At 54.2% G+C, this 18854-nt stretch overlaps 1 protein-coding gene across 1 annotated transcript; it reads left to right on the top strand.

Moving 5' to 3' along the window:
- Positions 1–16008, top strand: mif4gdb (MIF4G domain containing b). The gene is made up of 6 exons (XM_052032923.1): positions 1–317; positions 7171–7285; positions 7491–7600; positions 8616–8771; positions 12057–12149; positions 14659–16008. The coding sequence occupies exons 2-6, from the start codon at positions 7204–7206 to the stop codon at positions 14884–14886; spliced, it is 669 nt and encodes a 222-aa protein (XP_051888883.1). The 5' UTR covers positions 1–317; positions 7171–7203; the 3' UTR covers positions 14887–16008.
- Positions 16009–18854: the final 2846 nt, after the last annotated feature.

The raw sequence follows: 18854 nt of genomic DNA, 5'->3' as shown, positions 1-18854 counted from the left end.
GGAGGAAGCGGTGGCGCTGGGCCGGGCCGGGCCGGGCCGGGCTGGAGGGAGACTTGTTTTCCAACGCCCGAGGGTGTCCCGGGACCACAACTTCCGAGCGCCCAAGGGTGCCGCAGACCCCCGGCTGTGGGTGCCCCGGGACCCGGCCAGCGATGCCCATCCCGCACCTGCACTCGATGCTGGAGCTGCTCCCGTTCCTGCTGCTCCTGTTCCTGCTACTCACCCTCATCCTCGCCTTCGTCTACACCCAGCGGCCCGACCCCGACCCCGACTCCAAGCGCATCTGAGCCGCTCCGGGGCCCCGCACCGCCCGCCAGGTAGGTGACTGCAGCCGGTGGCAACTCCGGGGGTCCACAGGTGGGCGGCTGTTCGACAACTGGGGGCATCGCAGCTCCTCGCCTTCCCTCCCGTCCACGGGCAACACGGCCTAAGACACCTCCCCCCACCCCCCCCCCAGTTCAGCCCACTCCCCCCACCCCCCCCCCAGTTCAGCCCACTCCCCCCACCCCCCCCAGCTCAGCCCACCCCCCCCCAGCTCAGCCCACTCCCCCCACCCCCCCAGCTCAGCCCACTCCCCCCACCCCCCCCCAGCTCAGCCCACTCCCCCCACCCCCCCCAGCTCAGCCCACTCCCCCCACCCCCCCAGCTCAGCCCACTCCCCCCACCCCCCCCAGCTCAGCCCACTCCCCCCACCCCCCCCAGCTCAGCCCACTCCCCAACCCCCCACAAACCCCCCCCCCGCCTCAGCCCACTCCCCAACTCAGCCCACTCCCCAACTCCTCCGCCTCAGCCCACTCCCCAACTCCTCCGCCTCAGCCCACTCCCCAACTCCTCCCCCCCCCCCGGCCTCAGCCCACTCCCCAACTCCCCCCCACCGCCTCAGCCCACTCCACCCCAACCCCCCCTCCGCCTCAGCCCACTCCCCAACCCCCCGCCTCACCCCACTCCACCCCAACACCCTCCTGCCTCACCCCACCACCCCCCGCCTCACCCCACTCCCTAACACCCCCCACCACACACGCCCTCCCTCCCCCCCACCCCTCTTCCCCCCCCCCCACCCCTCTTCCCCCCCCCCCCCCATCGTGGATTAAGGTCCCATTGTCAATAATTTACCTTATTGTGGAACTAGATATTTTGCTCTTATATACAGCAGGTATCTCAATGGTCTGAATGGCCTCCTGTACTGTAACCATTCTGTGACTCACACACACCCTCTCCCTCTCTCTCTCTTTCTCTGTCTCTGTCTGTCTCTAATGGGTCATTCTATCATTCATATAATTACTCTATATGAAAGTGCCCCTATATGTGTGGATGACCGAGGTCACTCGGGACCAGCGAGAGGGCAGAGTGAAAGTCTTTGTAAACTGTTGTTAAAGTTATGCTGTGAGTTGTGCACAACTGGCAAAGTTTTCAGGGGCTGGTTTCCGTGGGATGTCCAGTGGAGTGTGAGCTTTGCAGGGTGCCTGGGGCTTGACTCACACCCACAGACTCACGTGTGGCTCAGCAGTTTTACTGACATTTCTGGGTCCAAATTCCAAGCTCCGTAACACAGGCTGTCAGGGACGCCCGTAACACGGGCTGTCAGGAGCGTGGTACTGCAGGGACACCCGTAACACGGGCTGTCAGGAGCGCGGTACTGCAGCACTGTTGGAGGTGTTGCCTAATGTGAAAGTCACTGGATGAAGGTAAGTTGTTTCTTCCTGTGTGTCTGCACAGTAGGACAGTTAATGCTAGTCAGATTTCCACACTCGCCTCGTGAGGGGTGGGATGGGGAGGGGAAAAGGGGTGGTGGGTTTGAAACAAGCTGGGCTCCCATCTACAGGGAGAACGGGTCCTGGGAAAAGCACTTCTCATGACCTCGAGTGCTTCACAGACAACAGAGTTTTGAAGTGTTGCCATTGTTGTACTGTGGGCAATGCAGAAACTGGTTAGCGCACAGCAAGCTCCCACAAATAACCAATGTGATTTGATGAGCTGGTGCCACGTTGTTTGGTCAGACTGCCAGGGAGAGCTCTCCTGCAGATCCTTGCAATGGTGCCCAAGAAGGGAGACGGGAGCTTGGTTTAACATCCTAACTGAAAGAGCACAGTGCAGTGCTCCTGGGACCCTGAACCCACCTTCTGTGTCGGGTCTGTGAGAGTGAACAAGCGACCCATAGTTGGCACTGAGTAAGATTGGGGAAATAGCCCATTGATGCTCATGCATAGTAGGGTAGGAGCTTGTCTGAGGTGTGGGGACTACATCCAGGACAGCCTGTTCCCCAGTCTGGATCCACAGTCACGGGAGAGGTGCCCCACTTTGTATTTTTTCTATTCTCCTCTGTTGATCTGGAAGTCCCAGCAATTGTGTCTGACCTTTTGTCAAGCTCCATTGAACAGGAACAGATGAATTAATCCCTTGGCCTCCAGCAGACAAAGGCAGTGTGGAGCTGTTAACCTCGTGATTCCCACCCGCCGGTGCTGAGCTGGCAGGTGGGTGTGGAGCTGGGCTGGGCCCAGCCACCTCCCCACCCTGGGCTGGCCCCAGAACACCCGCCAGCTCCGTGGGGAGTCGGGAGTCTGGCCAACAGGAGCTGGAGGAGACCATGGGGGTGTTGGTGGTTGGCCTTTCGTGGGATCGAACTTGACCGTGGTTGCTGGTAACTCTGGGGTTGCTGCGTGGGAGGGAGGGAGCACAGGGCGAGGCTAAATCCAGGTGAGGGAGGGTTCGGGAGGTGGGAGGTGCCGCGACGAACTTGGTAAAATGTCCGGCGAGCTGTCAGTTTGTTACAGTGACCCAGCTGGTTAATGAGTGCCTGACCTGTAGGTAACTCCAGCCTCGTGTCCTGCCCTACAGGGCACCCAGGCAGGGCAGCAGATGGCAGCCTTATAAATGGGGAATGAGCAGATTCTCAGGACAGAAGGTAACATATAGAACATAGAACAGTACAGCACAATACAGGCCCTTCGGCCCACAATGTTGTGCCGACCTTTAAACCTCACCTAAGACTATCTCACCCCTTCCCCCCACATATCCCCCTATTTTAAATTCCTCCATAAGCTTATCTAGTAACCTCTTGAATTTTTCCAATGTACCTGCCTCCACCACCACTCCAGGCAGCACATTTCACGCCCCAACCACTCTCTGGGTAAAAAACCCTCCTCTGACATCTCCCTTGAACTTCCCATCCATTACTTTAAAGCCATGCCCTCTTGTATTGAGCATTGGTGTCCTGGGAAAGAGGTGTTGGCTGTCCACTCTATCTATTCTTCTTAATATTTTGTACACCTCTACTTGTCTCCTCTCATCCTCCTCCTCTCCAAAGAGCAAAGCCCTAGCTCCCTTAGTCTCTCCACATAATGCATACTCTCTAAACCAGGCAGCATCCTGGTAAATCTCCTCTGCACCCTTTCCAATGCTTCCACATCCTTCCTATAATGAGGCGACCAGAACTGGACACAGTACTCTAAGTGTGGTCTAACCAGAGTTTTATATAGCTTGCATCATTACCTTGATCCCTCAACTTATGAAAGCTAACACCCCATAAGCTTTCTTAACTACCCTATCCACCTGTGAGGCAACTTTCAGCGATCTGTGGATATGAACCCCCAGATCCCTCTGCTCCTCTACACTGCCCAGAAACCTGCCATTAACTTTGTACTCTGCCTTGGAGTTTGTCCTTCCAAAGTGTACCACCTCACACTTCTCCAGATGAATAAAAATACACAGCAGACCCATGGGCATCTGTGAAACCGAGCACAGGGTTAACCTTTCATCCCCGCACCTTGTGGTTCTAGCTGTGGGTGCTCTTTGTTCTGTTATGATGAGAGAGTCCCTGGGTAAACCTATAGCCAGACCCTGGCCCTGATCAGCACTGAGAAACCTGCTGTCGACTTGCTGCTTTTACTGTGTGTGTGTGTGTGTGTGTGTGTGTGTGTGTGTGTTGGTGCTGTGATCGCTACCTGTGTGGTGGAGGTATGTCACCGGACCGGTTGCCAGCTATTTTAATTCCCCTCCCCATCCCCATGTGGACCTGTCTGTCCTCAGCGGCCTCCACTGCCAGAGTGAGGTCAAAACACAAACTAGAGGAACCACCTCCTATTCCCCCGGGCAGTCTCCAACCCGACGGCATGGACGTTGAATTCTCTAACTTCTGGTAACCCACTCCCCCTGTCTCCTTCCTCTCCTGATTCACCATCACCCGGTTTCTTTCCCCTCCCACGCCATCTGCCCGTCACCCACACACCCCTCCCTTCCCTACTGTTCCCCTCTGCCCTCCCCAACCCCATTATTTGGGTCCGTGATCCACCTTCCTCCTCCTGTCAGGTTCCACCATCTGCGGCCCTTTGTTTCCTCCACCTGTCACCTCCTGGCCTCTGTCGCCCTCCACCCCTCCCTCCCTCACCTATCTCCCATCTGCTGATCCACTTCTCCTCACCTGGAACCACCCATCACCTGCCAGCTCTTGCCCTACCCCTTCCCCTCACCTCTGTACACTGGCCAGCTCCCCTCTATCTTTCAGTCCAACTGAAGGGTCTCGACCCAAAATGTTGACTGTCCATTCCCCCCTCTCCAGATGCTGCCTGATCTACTGTCTCCAGCAGTTTTTTTTTAACTGGATCCTTAGTTGTTATGGGACATGTACCACACTGGTTGGGTCTGGAGTAGAAAGTCTGTGTGTACACAGCCCCATCCACACTACACTGGAGCCCTGTACCCTGCCCCTTCGCACTGTTTCTGGACCCTCCTGTGAACATCACCTTAGTACTTGTCACTTCCTGTCCCATCTCCAGTGCCCGATAAATCTTTAGATCCTGGTGTTCCTTTGGACTTGTTCTGACACCTGATGGACTCCCAGTTTTTTTTTCTTCCTTGTGTTTGGTTGAACGAGATGCTGAAATATTCCTCGCTGCTTCCTCGTCCTGTATCCCTGATCTTTAACTCTGTTCTGTGCTGCACCTGGGATTGTTTGACTGCTTTGCATGGGCTGGAAGTTGTCCATCCCCAGCACTAATGGCCGTCAGTCTGATAAGCACAGCGTGGGAATGATTGTCCAGAGCTGGTCTCCCTCCTAGTATCCCCATCACGTCACACCAGCCTGTCCACCATTCTGCTCCCCCACCTCCTCCATCTCCCATTTATCCCGTCTTCCCCCCAGCCCCTCCATGATACCCACAGGAGAGGCTGACAGGAGGTGACTCCAGCTCTGTCCTTGCCCAGTGTGAGCTGCAGACCACGAAGTGTATCACCCCTCCCCCTCACGCCCTCTGAGGCATCCCCCTCCCTCGCGCCCCCTCTGTCTCTCTACACAGATTCTTCCCCCCTCCCCCAGGAGGGAGGATGAGTCCGTCCCCATCCGCTGGTCAACGAAGTGCGGATCTGATTGCATTGAGAGACCCTGCACCGTCAGCACCAAATGGAGCCCCTCCTGCAGATCCTTGTGGAGGTTGTTCCAGGCCCGGCCCTGGGTGGAGGGTGTGGGGAGGTGACCCACCGGTGTTCTGGGCAGTGGGACAGGGCCCGTTCATGGCCTCAGGTCTCCCTGCTCCCCCAGCCCCTCCCCAGGCTGCCTGCCTGGGCTTGATGGGGTGCACGGTCCTTGGTCTGGTCAGGATGGCGCCCCCTCCCCTTCCTCAGACCCTGCAGCCAACGGAATCTTTTTGCCAGGAGATCACGGCTGTCTCCCGTCTCTCTGGAGACTTTGGTGGCTCTTCTCCCTGCTCTTCCCCAATCAGACTGTCCCACGACAGTTGTGGCGGGAGCACCTTGGTGGGGGCAGAACATTACTTCCCTTGACAAATGGTGCGTGCCTGATACCGGGAGAAAGGCTGGGCGCGCAGACGTTGTGGTTGACATCTGGAATGGCTGCCAGAGGAGGTGGTGAAGTCAGATACAATCACTACGCTTGAGCGACATTTAGACAGGCACTTGAATAGGCAAGGCATAGAAGGATGTGGTCCTAATGCAGGCAAATGGGATTATTGCAGATGGGCAAAAAGGTCGGCATGGACGAGTTGGGCCGAAGGGCCTGTTTCTGTGCCGTCCGACTCTGAGATGTCTCACAGCCAGAAACAGCCGATTCGATTTTCTGATTAGTGGTGGTTTGTATAGAGCTGCACCAATGAGAGTTATTCTGAAGACAATCAATCTTGGATCCAGTTTTTGTTAAACCTAATACATCTGAAACGTTGAGAATCTAATGAACATTGGGAAGCAGAAGCAGTTTGCCGTAGGCGTAGGTCCAACAAGTAAAATGTCGGCCCTTACTGTGATTGGAGCTGAAGCAGGAGGGAGAGGGTTCCCGGGAAGTACTGGTTCTGTCGGTTGATTCCTGGGGTGAGGTGAGGTGTCCTATGAAGAAGAGCTGTGAGATTAATTCTAAACTCCCATGAACACAGGATAGTGGTGAAGGAATTGAAATATTGAAATGAACCAACAGCTGAACTACCTACACTACATTTTCTCTGTAACACTGTATTCTGCATTCTGTTACTGTTTTCCTTTTGTACTAACTCAATGCACTGATGTGTGGAATGATCTGTCTGGGTGGCATTGCAAACAAAAGCTTTTCGCTGTATCTCGGTATGTGTAGTGTAGCGGTTAGCGTGACGCTATTACAGCGCCAGTGACCCGGGTTCAATTCTCGCTGCTGTCTGTGAGGAGTTTGTACGTTCTCCCGTGTCTGTGTGAGTTTCCTTCGGGTGCTCCGGTTTCCTCCCACATTCCAAAGACGTACGGGTTAGGAAGTTGTGGGCATGCTATGTTGGTGCCGGAAGTGTGGCGACACTTGCGGGCTGCCCCCAGAACACTACGTAAAAGATGCATTTCACTGTGTGTTTCGATGTACATCTGACTAATAAATAAATATCTTAATAAACCAATTACCAAAAGATTCAAAGGCAGTACAGTCGCTGGTGAACCTTGAACGAGGTTGTAGCAGATGTTACCCTCAGTTGTTATGGATAGCTGGAATTTTGTGCTTTAGAAACAGTGTGTATCCGTAGGGCTGAGACTCCTGGACAAGGAGAAGGATGCGAGGTCTGGGCAGGTAGGGGACAAGTCACGGGATCAGCCCGCATCTTCCTGGGTTGCCCAGCGGCCGAGGGGTGTGTGGCTTCCTCCTGCTTCTGTTTCTTGTGCGTCCTCGCTGGGACATCCTCCCATTGACCTGTTTATTCTCTCTCTCCCCAGTGGCTGTCCGTCACATGACCCAAAGCAGGAACCATGGAGAATTCAACCGGCGAGGAGTACAAGATCCAGTCATTCGATGCTGACACACAGAAGCTGCTGAAGATGGCACTGAAAGGTGAGTGGGTGAGTGAGGCAGCAGGAACTCCACAACGTCCTGCCTTTGCTCTTTTTAACCCTCCTCGCTGCCAAAGCAGCACTGCTCGTGTGCGCCTCCCAGTGTCGGAGCTCAGTGACTGCAGGAGGGAGGAGCAGCTCTGAGCAGCAGAGGGAAAACCAGCGGTGAAAAGAGTTTAAAAACTTCTGCAATTGTCATTTCACAGAACCAGCTTCAGTGGACCTGGAGAAAGTGGCCTCGGTGATCGTCGAACAGTCCATGAAGGACCTGGTGTTCAGTAAGGAAGCTGGCCGCATCTGCTACACCATTGTCCAGGTATGGTGCGGGGCTCCCAGCTGTGTCCAGAGGCTCCTGCTTCACAGTTAAAGCAAGAGGCACCAAACTGGTGCTGAGTGGGGTCCTTTGGGAAATCCATCCAGATAACGTGGATGAACAGGCTGTGTTGGCGCTTACTGGCCACACAAGGAGCTCTGTTCACTACTCTCGGCAATCCCACACCCTGTCATCTCCTTGGGATCAGCTGCTGAACTGAAGACCCACCTGCCCTCTCAGTAGCTCGCGTGGCCACTGTTCTGAAGCAGTGTAGAGGGGTTTCCTCTGCTTTAGAAACAGAGGGAATACTTGGCAGGTCAGGCAGCATCTGTGGAGAGAGAAGTGGGGCCTCCCGGTAACCAGAATCACCCTCCAGATCCCTCCAGAATGTCAGTCACGTTCTGGCCTTGTGGAGTGCAGCACCACAGCCTATTGTGATGAGGCTCGGGTCTTGTTACTGCTCAGTTGTATGGTTCTCAGGTCTTGGAGTTAACAGTGCCTCAGTATTGATGGAAGACCCCACAACCAGCAGCCAGAGGGAGTGGGCCCCAGGGGTAGGGGCGTGAGGGGTCCTGGCTGCACCCCTCCGCAGCTCCACCCCTCTGGGCCGGATTCCGTACTGGGAGCCTTCGGTGATCCCGAGGAAGTGGGTGACAGCGAGGGTATCTGAACCCCATCGCCGTGCAGTTAAAGGCTCCCAATTGTGGGAGTCCTGGAGTCAAACAGCATGGAAATGCCTTCCACATCCACACGAAGGGGAAAGGTTTCCTGCTGTCTCCTCTATCTGTAGCTCAATCACATACCTCAATCACATTCCCCCACTCCAGGGAAAGCAGACATGGCCTCTCCAGTCTCTGGGATGTGGCTCTAGCCACAGCCGAAAGGTGGTGTTGTCTCTCACCCAATGCCCGCCCCTGAAACAAGCGCCTCACTGAGGCCGGGCAGGGTCACTGTTCCTGGACACCCAGGGGTCAGACTCCCCCCAACCTGGTCTGAGTGTTATTTTTCCTATTTCCAGGCTGAGAACAAACAGAGTGGGAACAGTAACTTCCGACGTTGTGTCCTGAACCGACTGCAGCAGGAGTTCCTGGTGAAGGAGCAGATCCGGGAGAACTCGGTGAATGCCTGGGTCTGCCTCGTCACCTTCATCTGCAATGTGTTTGATTACCTGAAGGTGAGCGTTCCCTCACCCGGGGCTGGGGTCCAGACCTTGGGGCAGCTGGGAACGGCAGCTCGGGGCCGGCCACAACAGCTCTCTCCGCAACACTCACACCCTGGTTCCTGGTTACGCCCCGACAACAGCTCATCTTTCACCTGGTGCCCTGGAATAGGTCATCTTTCTCCTGATGTTCTGCACTGACAATCGTGTTCTTTGCAGCAACTGGTTCTGTCCATTGTTCACTTCCTTTGCCCAATGCAATATTCCAATGTTCAGCCTGACAGGGTCAGTCACAGCAACAACGATACGTACCAATTCTTTCACTGCCAAGTTCTTGCACCAGTTCTGCTTAACCCTCTGGTTAGGCTGCATCTGGAGTACTGCATTCAGTTCTGGTCGCCCCCATCACAGGAAGAATGTGGAGGCTTTGGAGAGGGTGCAGAAGAGATTTACCAGGATGCTGCCTGGATTAGAGGGCATGTGCTATGAGGAGACGCTGGACAAACTTGGGTTGTTTTCTCTTGAACAGTGGAGGCTAAGGGGAGACCTGATAGGGGTTTATAAGATTATGAGGGGTTTAGACAGAGTCAACTGCTGGTATCTTTTTCCCAGGATTGAAATGTCTCACACTAGAGGGCATGCATTTAAGGTGAGGGGGTAAATTCAAAGGAGATGTGCAGGGCAAGTTTTTTTTACACAGAGAGAGGTGGGTGCCTGGAATGTGCTGCCAGGGGTGGTGGTGGAGGCAGATACGATAGAGGTGTTTAATTCTTAGATAGGCACGTGAATGTGCAGAGAATGGAGGGATATTGATATTGTGTAGGCGGAAGGGATTAGTTTAGTGAGGTATTTAATTGCGTTTAATTAGTTCAGCACAACATCGTGGGCTGAAGGGCCTGTTCCTATGCTGTACAATTCTATGTAACCCCAACATCCATTTCCCCGTTAGGCCCCATGCTGAGCACCAGGTCTGTCGGTGGTTCTCCCTTTCACTTGTTCTCTTGGTTTGCACTAAACCCACCTAATGTGGACAGCACAACCCAGACCTCTTCTAAAAGTTTATTAAAACTAAGTAAACATCCAACTAATACTATATGAAGCAGACGTGTGAAGTGCTAATGATATGGAAATGTATTGCAGGAAACTCCAAAAGAATTATATGATTAAAAAATCCAAGAAGATGCTGTGAACTGATTTGCCTTTGCACTTCAATAATCTTCCACAGCTCTTAACTGTAACCTCAGCTCATATTTAATTCCCTCTAACCCAGACTGTGTGCAACTCACCCTGATGATCACTCAGAGGAGTTCGTGACTGGGTGATCCATAGTCTGTGGTTTCTTGCCTTTTGCTCCCAGTACAGGAAAATCCTCATGATAACTGACTCAAACTCTTCCCCACTCTCGATCCCCCCCTCCCCCCATTGACTGGACCATCTGTCAATTTAATTAGTTCTTGTCATCACTTTTCACGGAAGCCTCGTGTCGGGCAAATGTTCCCCATCCAAGCCCTGCTGTACCAAAGCACGGTACACCTCACTGGAGCTGTGCACTGAGCACCTTACAGTCGTCAGCAGACATTCCCACTTCTAACCTTTATGGCTTAAAATGACTGGGCCCATGACTGCTCTACTGAACAAACTCCTGGGACATCCTGGGACTGGGGTGATTGACGTAAACAAGTACAGTGATCTCCCTTTGTGTGAGGTGTGACTTGAGCCAGTGGACAGTTTTCCCTGTCATGCCCATGGCTTTGGTTTTGACAGGGTGTCTCAAAGCCACACTCATTCAAATGTTGCCTTGATGTCAAGGGCAGTCACTCTTGCCTCCCCTCGGGTGATCAGAGCAAGGTTGGGAGGAGTTCGGGAGCTGAGTGATCCTGGGGAAGATCAAAGTAAACATTGGTGTGGTGAGCAGCTTCCTGGGGGTAAGTGTTGACAACACCTTCCACTACTCTGCTGATCTAAGTTGGCCAAGGGTACAGTAATTGCCCAGTTTGGATTTGTCCGCTGTTGTGTACAGGTCCTCTCTCGAGACGCTTCCCCACTGTTGGGGAGAGGCAGTGCTGTACCTGGACTGGACCAGCTTTGCCTGAGGGTTTGGGAGCAGGGCCCCGTGGTGTGGGACACGTCCGCTGTCAGAACCCCCAAACTTCAGTATTTCCAGTGTACTCTGTTCTTTACTGACGGAGGCAGAGTGGACCACTGAACACTGGGTCCTGTCGTGTCCAGAGGTCTGACTGCTAATATGTCACTATTCAATTTTGGTTCCCAGTACCAACCCCCGCTCAGTTACACCTGCCCTCCATCTAAGATCATCATTTAATGATGCTCTCCTTGGCACACCAGCTCTGAATTGAGCTACTGGTAGTAACAGCAAATCCAGTCCTCCATATCAAGATGCCAGTCAAGCACTTTGCACCCTGCCCAACCCTAGGTATCAGTTTCACACCTCACCCCTCATTATGACCAATAATATCCTACAGGTTCCCCTCCCTCTGTATCACACAGTTACAACGCTGGCTCGGTGTTACACCAAAAAATGATTGTAAGAGTCTCAGTTATAATGCCCCCCTCTTCCCTGCACCCCCTTTGTCCCCTCTCCCTCCCCCAGCCCCTCTCACCCTCGCCCCTTGGCTATGTCTCTGTCTCTGTCATTCCCCACTGTCTGCAGATCTCTCTCCATTGCAACTCTGTCTGTTACTGCAGGATCTAGGAGTGAGGCTCCCATTCTCTGTGATGCGGCCCTTGTCACGGGAATTGTTTGCCAGGTTGTGTGCACACGTTGCTCTGATTTAAAGAGTGCACGGTAACAGACACAGTGATTGCGATGGGACGTCTTGCTTGTTTCGTGAAGCCTTGTGGATTGTCCGGAATGTCAGCACGGGTGTGGGGATCAGTCAGCCTGGCTTTTGTCTGATCCCCGTGGTTACCTTCCTGGTGGGATGGGGTGTTCCGGGGGCTGATGGGGGACAGGCCTGGGTCCTCTTCGGATGTTTGGCCCCCCCTTGTCCATGGCGAAGAATGGAGAGACCAGTTTTGTGTTGGCTGCATGTTGTAACCCCAGTTTGTTGCTGAGTGTCGGGTTGCTGCTGCCTCCACCTCTCGACACGGGTGCAGTGTGTGTGGGAGGAATGGGGACGTCCCACACTGGCAGGGAACGTTGCCTGGTGTCTGCCTCCTCAGCCACTGGGCAGGTCTCTGTTCCGCTGTCTCCTGGCCAGGTAGCTCACCACACTGTGTGGGGGGCAGAAGGTCAGAGCTCACCTGTCTCTCGGGTCTCACTCCTGCTTTGTGTTTCAGGTCAATAACATGCCCATGATGGCACTGGTTAACCCCGTATATGACTGCTTGATGCGCCTTGCCCAGCCTGACGCTCTGCAGAACGAAGAGGAGGTGAGGAAGGAGACTGCTCCTCTGCAAGCTGTAGTTATCTGAGCCCACTCCCTCTCTGACCACGCCCACCCCCCCCCCCCCCATTCCCACACAGGATGACTCCTGTGCCCTGTTTGTCTCTCTCGCAGAGTGGTTTCAGCACAAAGGGGGGGCCATTTGGCCCATTGAGTCTATACTGGCTGTCTGTGAGAGCAGCCCCGCTCGGTCCCACTGCTCTGTCCTGTCCCCACAGCCTTGCGTGTTCTTTCCTTCCGGGAACTTATCCAGCTCTCTTTGATGCTACATGAATTTGCATCCCCCCCCCCCCCCCCAATTCTCCCTGCCCCCACTCACTGTGGAAACTTTGTCCTTGTGACACTTCTTTTTTCTCCTCCCGATCACCTACATTCGCTGTTCCGTCAGACTTGATCGCCTCCACCAATGGGAACAGTTTTCTCTCACTATATCCTTCATGACTTTAAATCCCTCCATCTCACAAATAATCCAGCTCGTAAACCCCTCCCAACCTCTTCTGTTCCAAGGACACCCACACCAGCTCATGTGGAATCCACACAACTCATCCTGAAAATCATTGAAGTAAAATCTTTCCCATACCCTCTCTGACACAACTTTCCTTAAGTGTAGTGTCCAGAACGGGACACTCCTCCAGCTAAACCAGGGCTTTATAAAGATTCACCTCCTTGCTCTGTGCCTCTCCTGTTGCTGTATCCTTACGAACTATGCACAAATATCGTCAGATCTCTGGTTTTGTATCCTGGTTAGAGTTGTGCACTCTAGTTTATACTGCCTCTTCTCAGTCTTCTACCAACTCATAACATCTCACAATCTCAGTATTAAATTTCATCTGCCACCTCTCTGCCATGTATATCTTCTTGGTCTATCACTGTCCTCACATTTCTCTGTGCCTTGTGTCGTCTGCTGATTTGGAGAATCTGCCCTTTCTGCACAAGTCCACATCATTAACATCCATGAATCAAAGCCACTGTACACTTCCCTCCAGTCTAAAACAAAACAACCGTTCACTGCTGCACTCCAGCCTCCTGTCCCTTCTATCCAGGCATTGCAGCTGCATTTATTTCGTGGGCTAAATACCTAACGTATTACACGTTCTGCCCCTCCCTCTTTGATGGAGACACACAGACAGGGCTCAGGAAATCTGCCTGTCTACAGTCAGAGTGAAGAAGGTCTCGGATGTTCATGTCAACCATCATAGGTGGAGGGACACACTAACAGAATGCAATAAACAGACTGCCTGTCAGTGAGGGGAAGGCAGGACCCTTTAGAAAATCAGACTGTCCACAGACGGAGTGGGTTCAGATAATAAAACTGTCTGCAGACAGTAACGGTCTGATTGCCTATGTCGGCCAATCTCTGGCTGTAGACAGGCTGAATGAGTGGGCCTTGTTTTTCTTGTTTGCTTCTCTTTGTGGGCTGCTAATGACCTGAGGTCTGTGACTTTCTCTCTGTCTCACAGTCGGTGTTGGGTTTCCAGTGTCCCATTCCTCTCTGTCTGGCTGTAGATTATCTCATTGCCTGAGCCCTGGCTATCTCATTCCCCCGCCAAATGCCACCCCCCCCCCCCGGCTGGGAAGGTGAGTGTACCTGTGGCTGCGGACGGCCAGCACCTGCTCCGTGTGTCGCCCAGCTGCCCGGATCCTCTGGTTCCCTCTCGTCAGCTCTGGGACATGGTGAAGCTGCTCCCCCCTCCTCTTTGTTCCACAACTCTCCTCCGCCCAGACATTTCTCACAGTGACAAGTTGACCAACATTCAGCTTGGTCCCCAGAGACAAATCTCTGGGCTGGGGAGATCCACGCGGCCAAAGAAAGAGAGGGGCGAGCAACACTTCCGCCACTGGACGAGGGGCCGCAGACCTGGGTGTGTGACCGTGCCTGGTGGTCCCACCGGCCGGGCTGCAGCCCTGACCCCACCCCTCTGAGCTGAGCGGCTGCCCCACCCTGTACCCGCCCCCACAGCCTGCCCGCACTGAGTGTGGGGCAATTCATTACTGAGGCCACACCAGCAGGGGTTCAGCACCAGGTTCCAGGTACAGCGACACTGTTGGGACCTCGTGTCTCAGAGCCACAGAAAGCACTGATCCCACTGGCAGCCCGTGCACTCAGTGAGGTACCAGTGTACTGGAGCACTCACATACTCTCACTCGCTCGCTCACTCAGGCCCATACATGTGATCACTGGAGCTCTGTCTCTCCGTGATCCCAGACAGTAGAATTACCTGAGCCCTGTCCCTTTCTCTGTGCTCGACAGCCCGGTTCTGCTACTTTCTCCCTGAACATAGACACTGACTATGGGACCCCATTTCTCTCCCATATCTCATGCCTGTTTTCCTCTCTCTCTTTGCTGTGCCAGATCAATTTTCTGAGCCCTCTTCACACCTACCCTGACAGATTCCCACCCCCTTTCTGGGATCGTGTTGTCTGATGCCCTTGCGTCTCTCTCTGTTCACGCTGCGTCCCCTGACCCCTGTCTCTCTTCGCTCCCCACCCTCCAGGTGGACTGTCTGGTGCAGCAGTTGCACCGTATCGGAGAGCAGCTGCAGAAGACCAGCACGCAGCGGATGGACGACCTCTTCTGCCTCTTGCGAGATGGCTTCCTGCTGCAGGAGCGGCCCTCCTCGCTGTCCCGGCTCCTGCTGCTGGAGATCATCGAGTTCCGGGCAGGAGGGTGGAAGATGTCCGACAGTGCCCAGAAATACTACTACAGTGAGGTGGTGGACTGACGGGCGAGAGCGCTGACTTTAGCCTTGACACAAGGTGCTGTTTCAGATTCTGAGGCTGCGGCTGCATTGGATATTCACCAGCTGAGGGAGCTGTTGGTTCAAGTTCCCATGCTTGAGGATTTAACTTTCTTTTTGATAACACTTTTTTAAATAACAGTGAATTGGGCTTTGGATGGTTCTGGGTGTGGGCTACTGCTGCCTGTAGTTAAACTTCTACCTGAGGCTTGTTTCTGTGGCGGGCGGATGCATTTATTGCCAACCATCTGTGCAGGGTGAGTTCTCTGCCCAGCCCCAGCGCCCCTCTGCAGGCAGGGTCGAGGAGACCCTGGCCACTGCCGTGCACGGCGCAGAGTTCACTCACCGCACTCTGCTTGCACCTCCTGAGGTCCCTGTGCCCCAAGGGTGCCCCTCCCCTCTGCACAGACCGGACCACTGGACACTAAATGCCCAGTGTTTACAAGCTTTATTTTTTCAGATTCTGAGGTCCACACCCAATTCCCCATGGGCCAGGCAGCCATTAACCACATTGGGTCTGGAGTCACATACAAGCTAGACTGGGTTAGGGTGGCGGATTTCCCTCTCCTGATGGACATTAGTCACAAGGAAGGGGGTCAGGCGGAGACATTAACAAGTGCCTTGTTCTCCCCTGTCACTGCCCTCTTCCATGGTCTGGTTGCAAAGAGCCTGGAGCCCAGAAACTACATCTGACCAAGACCTGTTGCTCTCGGATGCCACTGACTGCAGTGTCAACCAAGGAGGAGCCCACTCTGTCAGTCAGAATGATTGACAGCTGCAGAGAGGGCAACTCCTCCCCCAGTCCCTCCCTGCAGACGCTTAGCATTAGTTACACTGATCAGTTTTCAGAAGCTTTGTTTAAATAAAGGAGCTGGTTTCACTTCACACAAGGTTGCACACCTTATTACCCTTAATTAAACCAACAACCGGTTGAAGGGTAATCTGAGCTGCAAAGGACAGGAGGAAGCCATTCGGCCCCTTGTCTGCTGCTCTATCCCATGGGACCGGTGCTGACCTGTATCTCGTCCATTTACCTGCTGCTCCATGTTCTTTGATGCGGATAGCAAACTAATCTACTAAACTTGATGTTTGAAAGCTCCCGGTGACCCTCAGAGTCCACATTTTTGGGGAGGGTTCCTTGTGTGAGGAAGTTCTTCTCAACACCAACCCCCCCAGGCCTGGCTCTGAGTTTAAGGTCCTGGACGCTCCCAGCAGACAAAGTCATTTCACTCTCACATACTATCCAATTGTTTGATCCTCTAAACCAACCTGATCAGATCACTGCTTGGGTGAGGTAGACACAGTAACCGCCTTGGTCAGTTTACTAGTTTGCCAGCATAGCAGCGAGTATCCACGTACTACAGAGGGCACGGCCTCTCGTGGAATTTGCTTCGTAACAACAAACTATCTGCTGGAATTGTTGACATTTCGGATCAAAATCCTGCATCAGGACCGAGTGGAGATGGGAGATAGCCAGTATAAGGAGGAGAGGCAAGACAGAGGCCAGAGGTGACTGGTGGACTGATGGTGGTGGGGGGGGGGGGGGGGAGACCGGTGTTGATGGATGATGGGCAGATCGAGCCAGCTTGGGGGGGTGGTGGCGACATGACAGGAGGCAGATGGAGCGAGGAGTGGGGAGGGTGAAGGTGCAGATAGCTGCTGGAGGGAGATAAGTAGGAACTGCAGGGGCTCCCAGTGTGGGAATCTGATAAGTAAGGAAGGTGAGAATGGGAACCATTAGGGCAGGTGGAGCCAGGACCAGATGGGGGAGGGGCCTCTGTACCCCAGCTCAGTCCCTCCCCGTCCCCTCCCTGGTTCCATCCTGCCCATCATCACTCCTCCTCCAATCATCTACTGGCCCCTGTCCCCACCCCCGCTCCCTGTTATACTGACCATCTCCACCCTCAGTCCTGATATGGGGTTTTCAAAAACCGAAACGTCAACAATTCCTTTCCCCTCAGATGGCTGCACGACCTGCTGAGGTCCTCCAGCAGATTTTTTTTTCTTAACTCCAGATTGCGGCATCTGCAGTCTCTCGTCTCCTTAAGGTTCTGTACCGCACCTTAGTCTCAACAAACTGGGTGAGCCCAGACACAGGTCCGGGCTGGACGTGTGGTTTCACGTACATGTATGTTGGCTGCACACCCATCTCCTTCCCACAGCCCAGCACCGACTGGTGTTGGGTTTCAGATCAAAGGCCTCTTCCCTGGTTGTTCTGAACGCGGGGGTGGAGGGTAACAGACCACTGGAGGGGTCAGTGGATGGCTCATCATGCACTTGCTCCATCCCCCTTGGACTGTGGTGGGGACCACCGACTCCCCCGGGTATCTGGACTTCCAGAGATAACCCAACCCAACCCAACCCAACCCAACAGCAGTAACTCCACACAGCGGAGGACGGAGCCAAGCACAGCCGGTGGCAGAGAGACAGCGAGTCACTGGTGGCAAACAAGGTACTTTATTCATTAAACGTCCACACGCTGCAGGGAGCAGGAAGAGAAAGTGGAGCGAGGGAAATGGAGGTGCCTTGGCTGTGGGGAGGGAGTTTGGCATCAGTTACAGTCCGGGAGGAGGGGGCGGGGGTCTCACCTTTTACCTCGGGCCTCGCATCGATGCAGGTGAACCGAGTTCCACCCCAACTCCCTGACCTCTGCCCCACGCCAACCCGGCCAAGTGTTGGCCCACGGGGAGGACTCTAGCCAAGTATCAGAGCTTTCCGGAGGAGGGAGGGATTCAGAGAGAGAGGGAGAGATCCCAGCTCTCTGTTCTTCCACTTAAAGAGCTTTCCAGATACTTAGAACCAATGGGCAGGTTCGCCATTTGATATTACAAAAGCACTCACACTTCTGAAATCTACCCACACATAATTAACCAACATAGCGGGATAATCCGTTTAGCTGTTGAGGGAAGAACACACCACGGATCTTTTGCATCCACCCGCGGGGGCAGTCGGACGGGGCGGCACTCCCTCAGTCCTGCGCTGGTGGGCAGGTCTAGGGTGGGATTGGAACCCACGGCCGCAGGGGCTGCTGTGCCGGACTGTGCGGCGGCACTCGCCACCGACTACTCCATTCCTTCATTGTAATTCCCAAAGGCAAAACCCCTTCTCGGTCCAGTTGCTGCAGAAACGGAGCACCGAGATGGACAGAGCCCTTCCCCACGACCTCCTATCGCTGTTTAGTTCCGCTCCAGGAATGGGTGATTTGATGGGGCTGGGACACACTCTGGGAAATGGGGAGCACCGGGGGAGGGGGAGATAATCGCAGGCAGAATTCTGCTCTTGAATTCTCCACAATCGCCACCCTTTGTGATGGGGGCGGGGGGGGGGGGGGTGTTGGTGGAAGAGATTGGAGTCGAGGAGTGAATCACACCCACAGATTAGTCTCTCGACACCCTCAGCACCTCCTTGTGAAGTAGCTGCATGTTTGATCCCGGACAGTGAGTTTTGGCAATTTACTCAGATCGCGCATGCAAGGCGTGTTCCTGACAACGGCCCCATCGAGCCACCCTGCACGGAAACGGAGGCTTCTGCTCTACCATAGGTGGGTCATTTATATTAAACCTGCACTAATGTCATTGCTTATTCTCCCCACAGATTCCACCTGCTCACTCGGGGCAATTTACATTGGCCAATCAACCTACCATCCTGCTCATTTTTGGGACGCGGGAGGAATGTGGAGCTGGGATTGAGGTGGGGTGGTTGGGGGTGGGGGGAGGGTGCGAGAGGTGATTGAGGGATGGGACGGGGTGGGGACATCTCATGCCCTGGACACGGAATTGGTGAGAATTGTCCTGCCTCCACCGCATCAGTACGGCCTGATTGGAGAGCAGGTCCATGATTGGCTGCTTGCCTTCGTTGGGATGTGGGGTAACAACCCATACACGGGTAATGCCTCAGCAACAGGGGAACACCTTCTCCAAACCTTTCCTCTTCTGAACACCAAGCACCGTACT

This window comes from Pristis pectinata, chromosome 18, assembly GCF_009764475.1.
Source record: "Pristis pectinata isolate sPriPec2 chromosome 18, sPriPec2.1.pri, whole genome shotgun sequence".
Taxonomy (NCBI): Eukaryota; Metazoa; Chordata; class Chondrichthyes; order Rhinopristiformes; family Pristidae; genus Pristis; species Pristis pectinata.
The sequence above is the reverse complement of the archived record's forward strand: the minus strand, read 5'-3'. Positions and strand labels throughout refer to the sequence as shown.

Bases quoted from the DNA above. Each gene is read 5' to 3' on its own strand.
- mif4gdb (XM_052032923.1), top strand. From the start codon at position 7,204: ATGGAGAATTCAACCGGCGAGGAGTACAAGATCCAGTCATTCGATGCT. The intron at 7,601-8,615 runs GTATGGTGCGGG...TCCTATTTCCAG, and splicing joins TCTGCTACACCATTGTCCAG to GCTGAGAACAAACAGAGTGG. The intron at 8,772-12,056 runs GTGAGCGTTCCC...TTTGTGTTTCAG, and splicing joins ATGTGTTTGATTACCTGAAG to GTCAATAACATGCCCATGAT.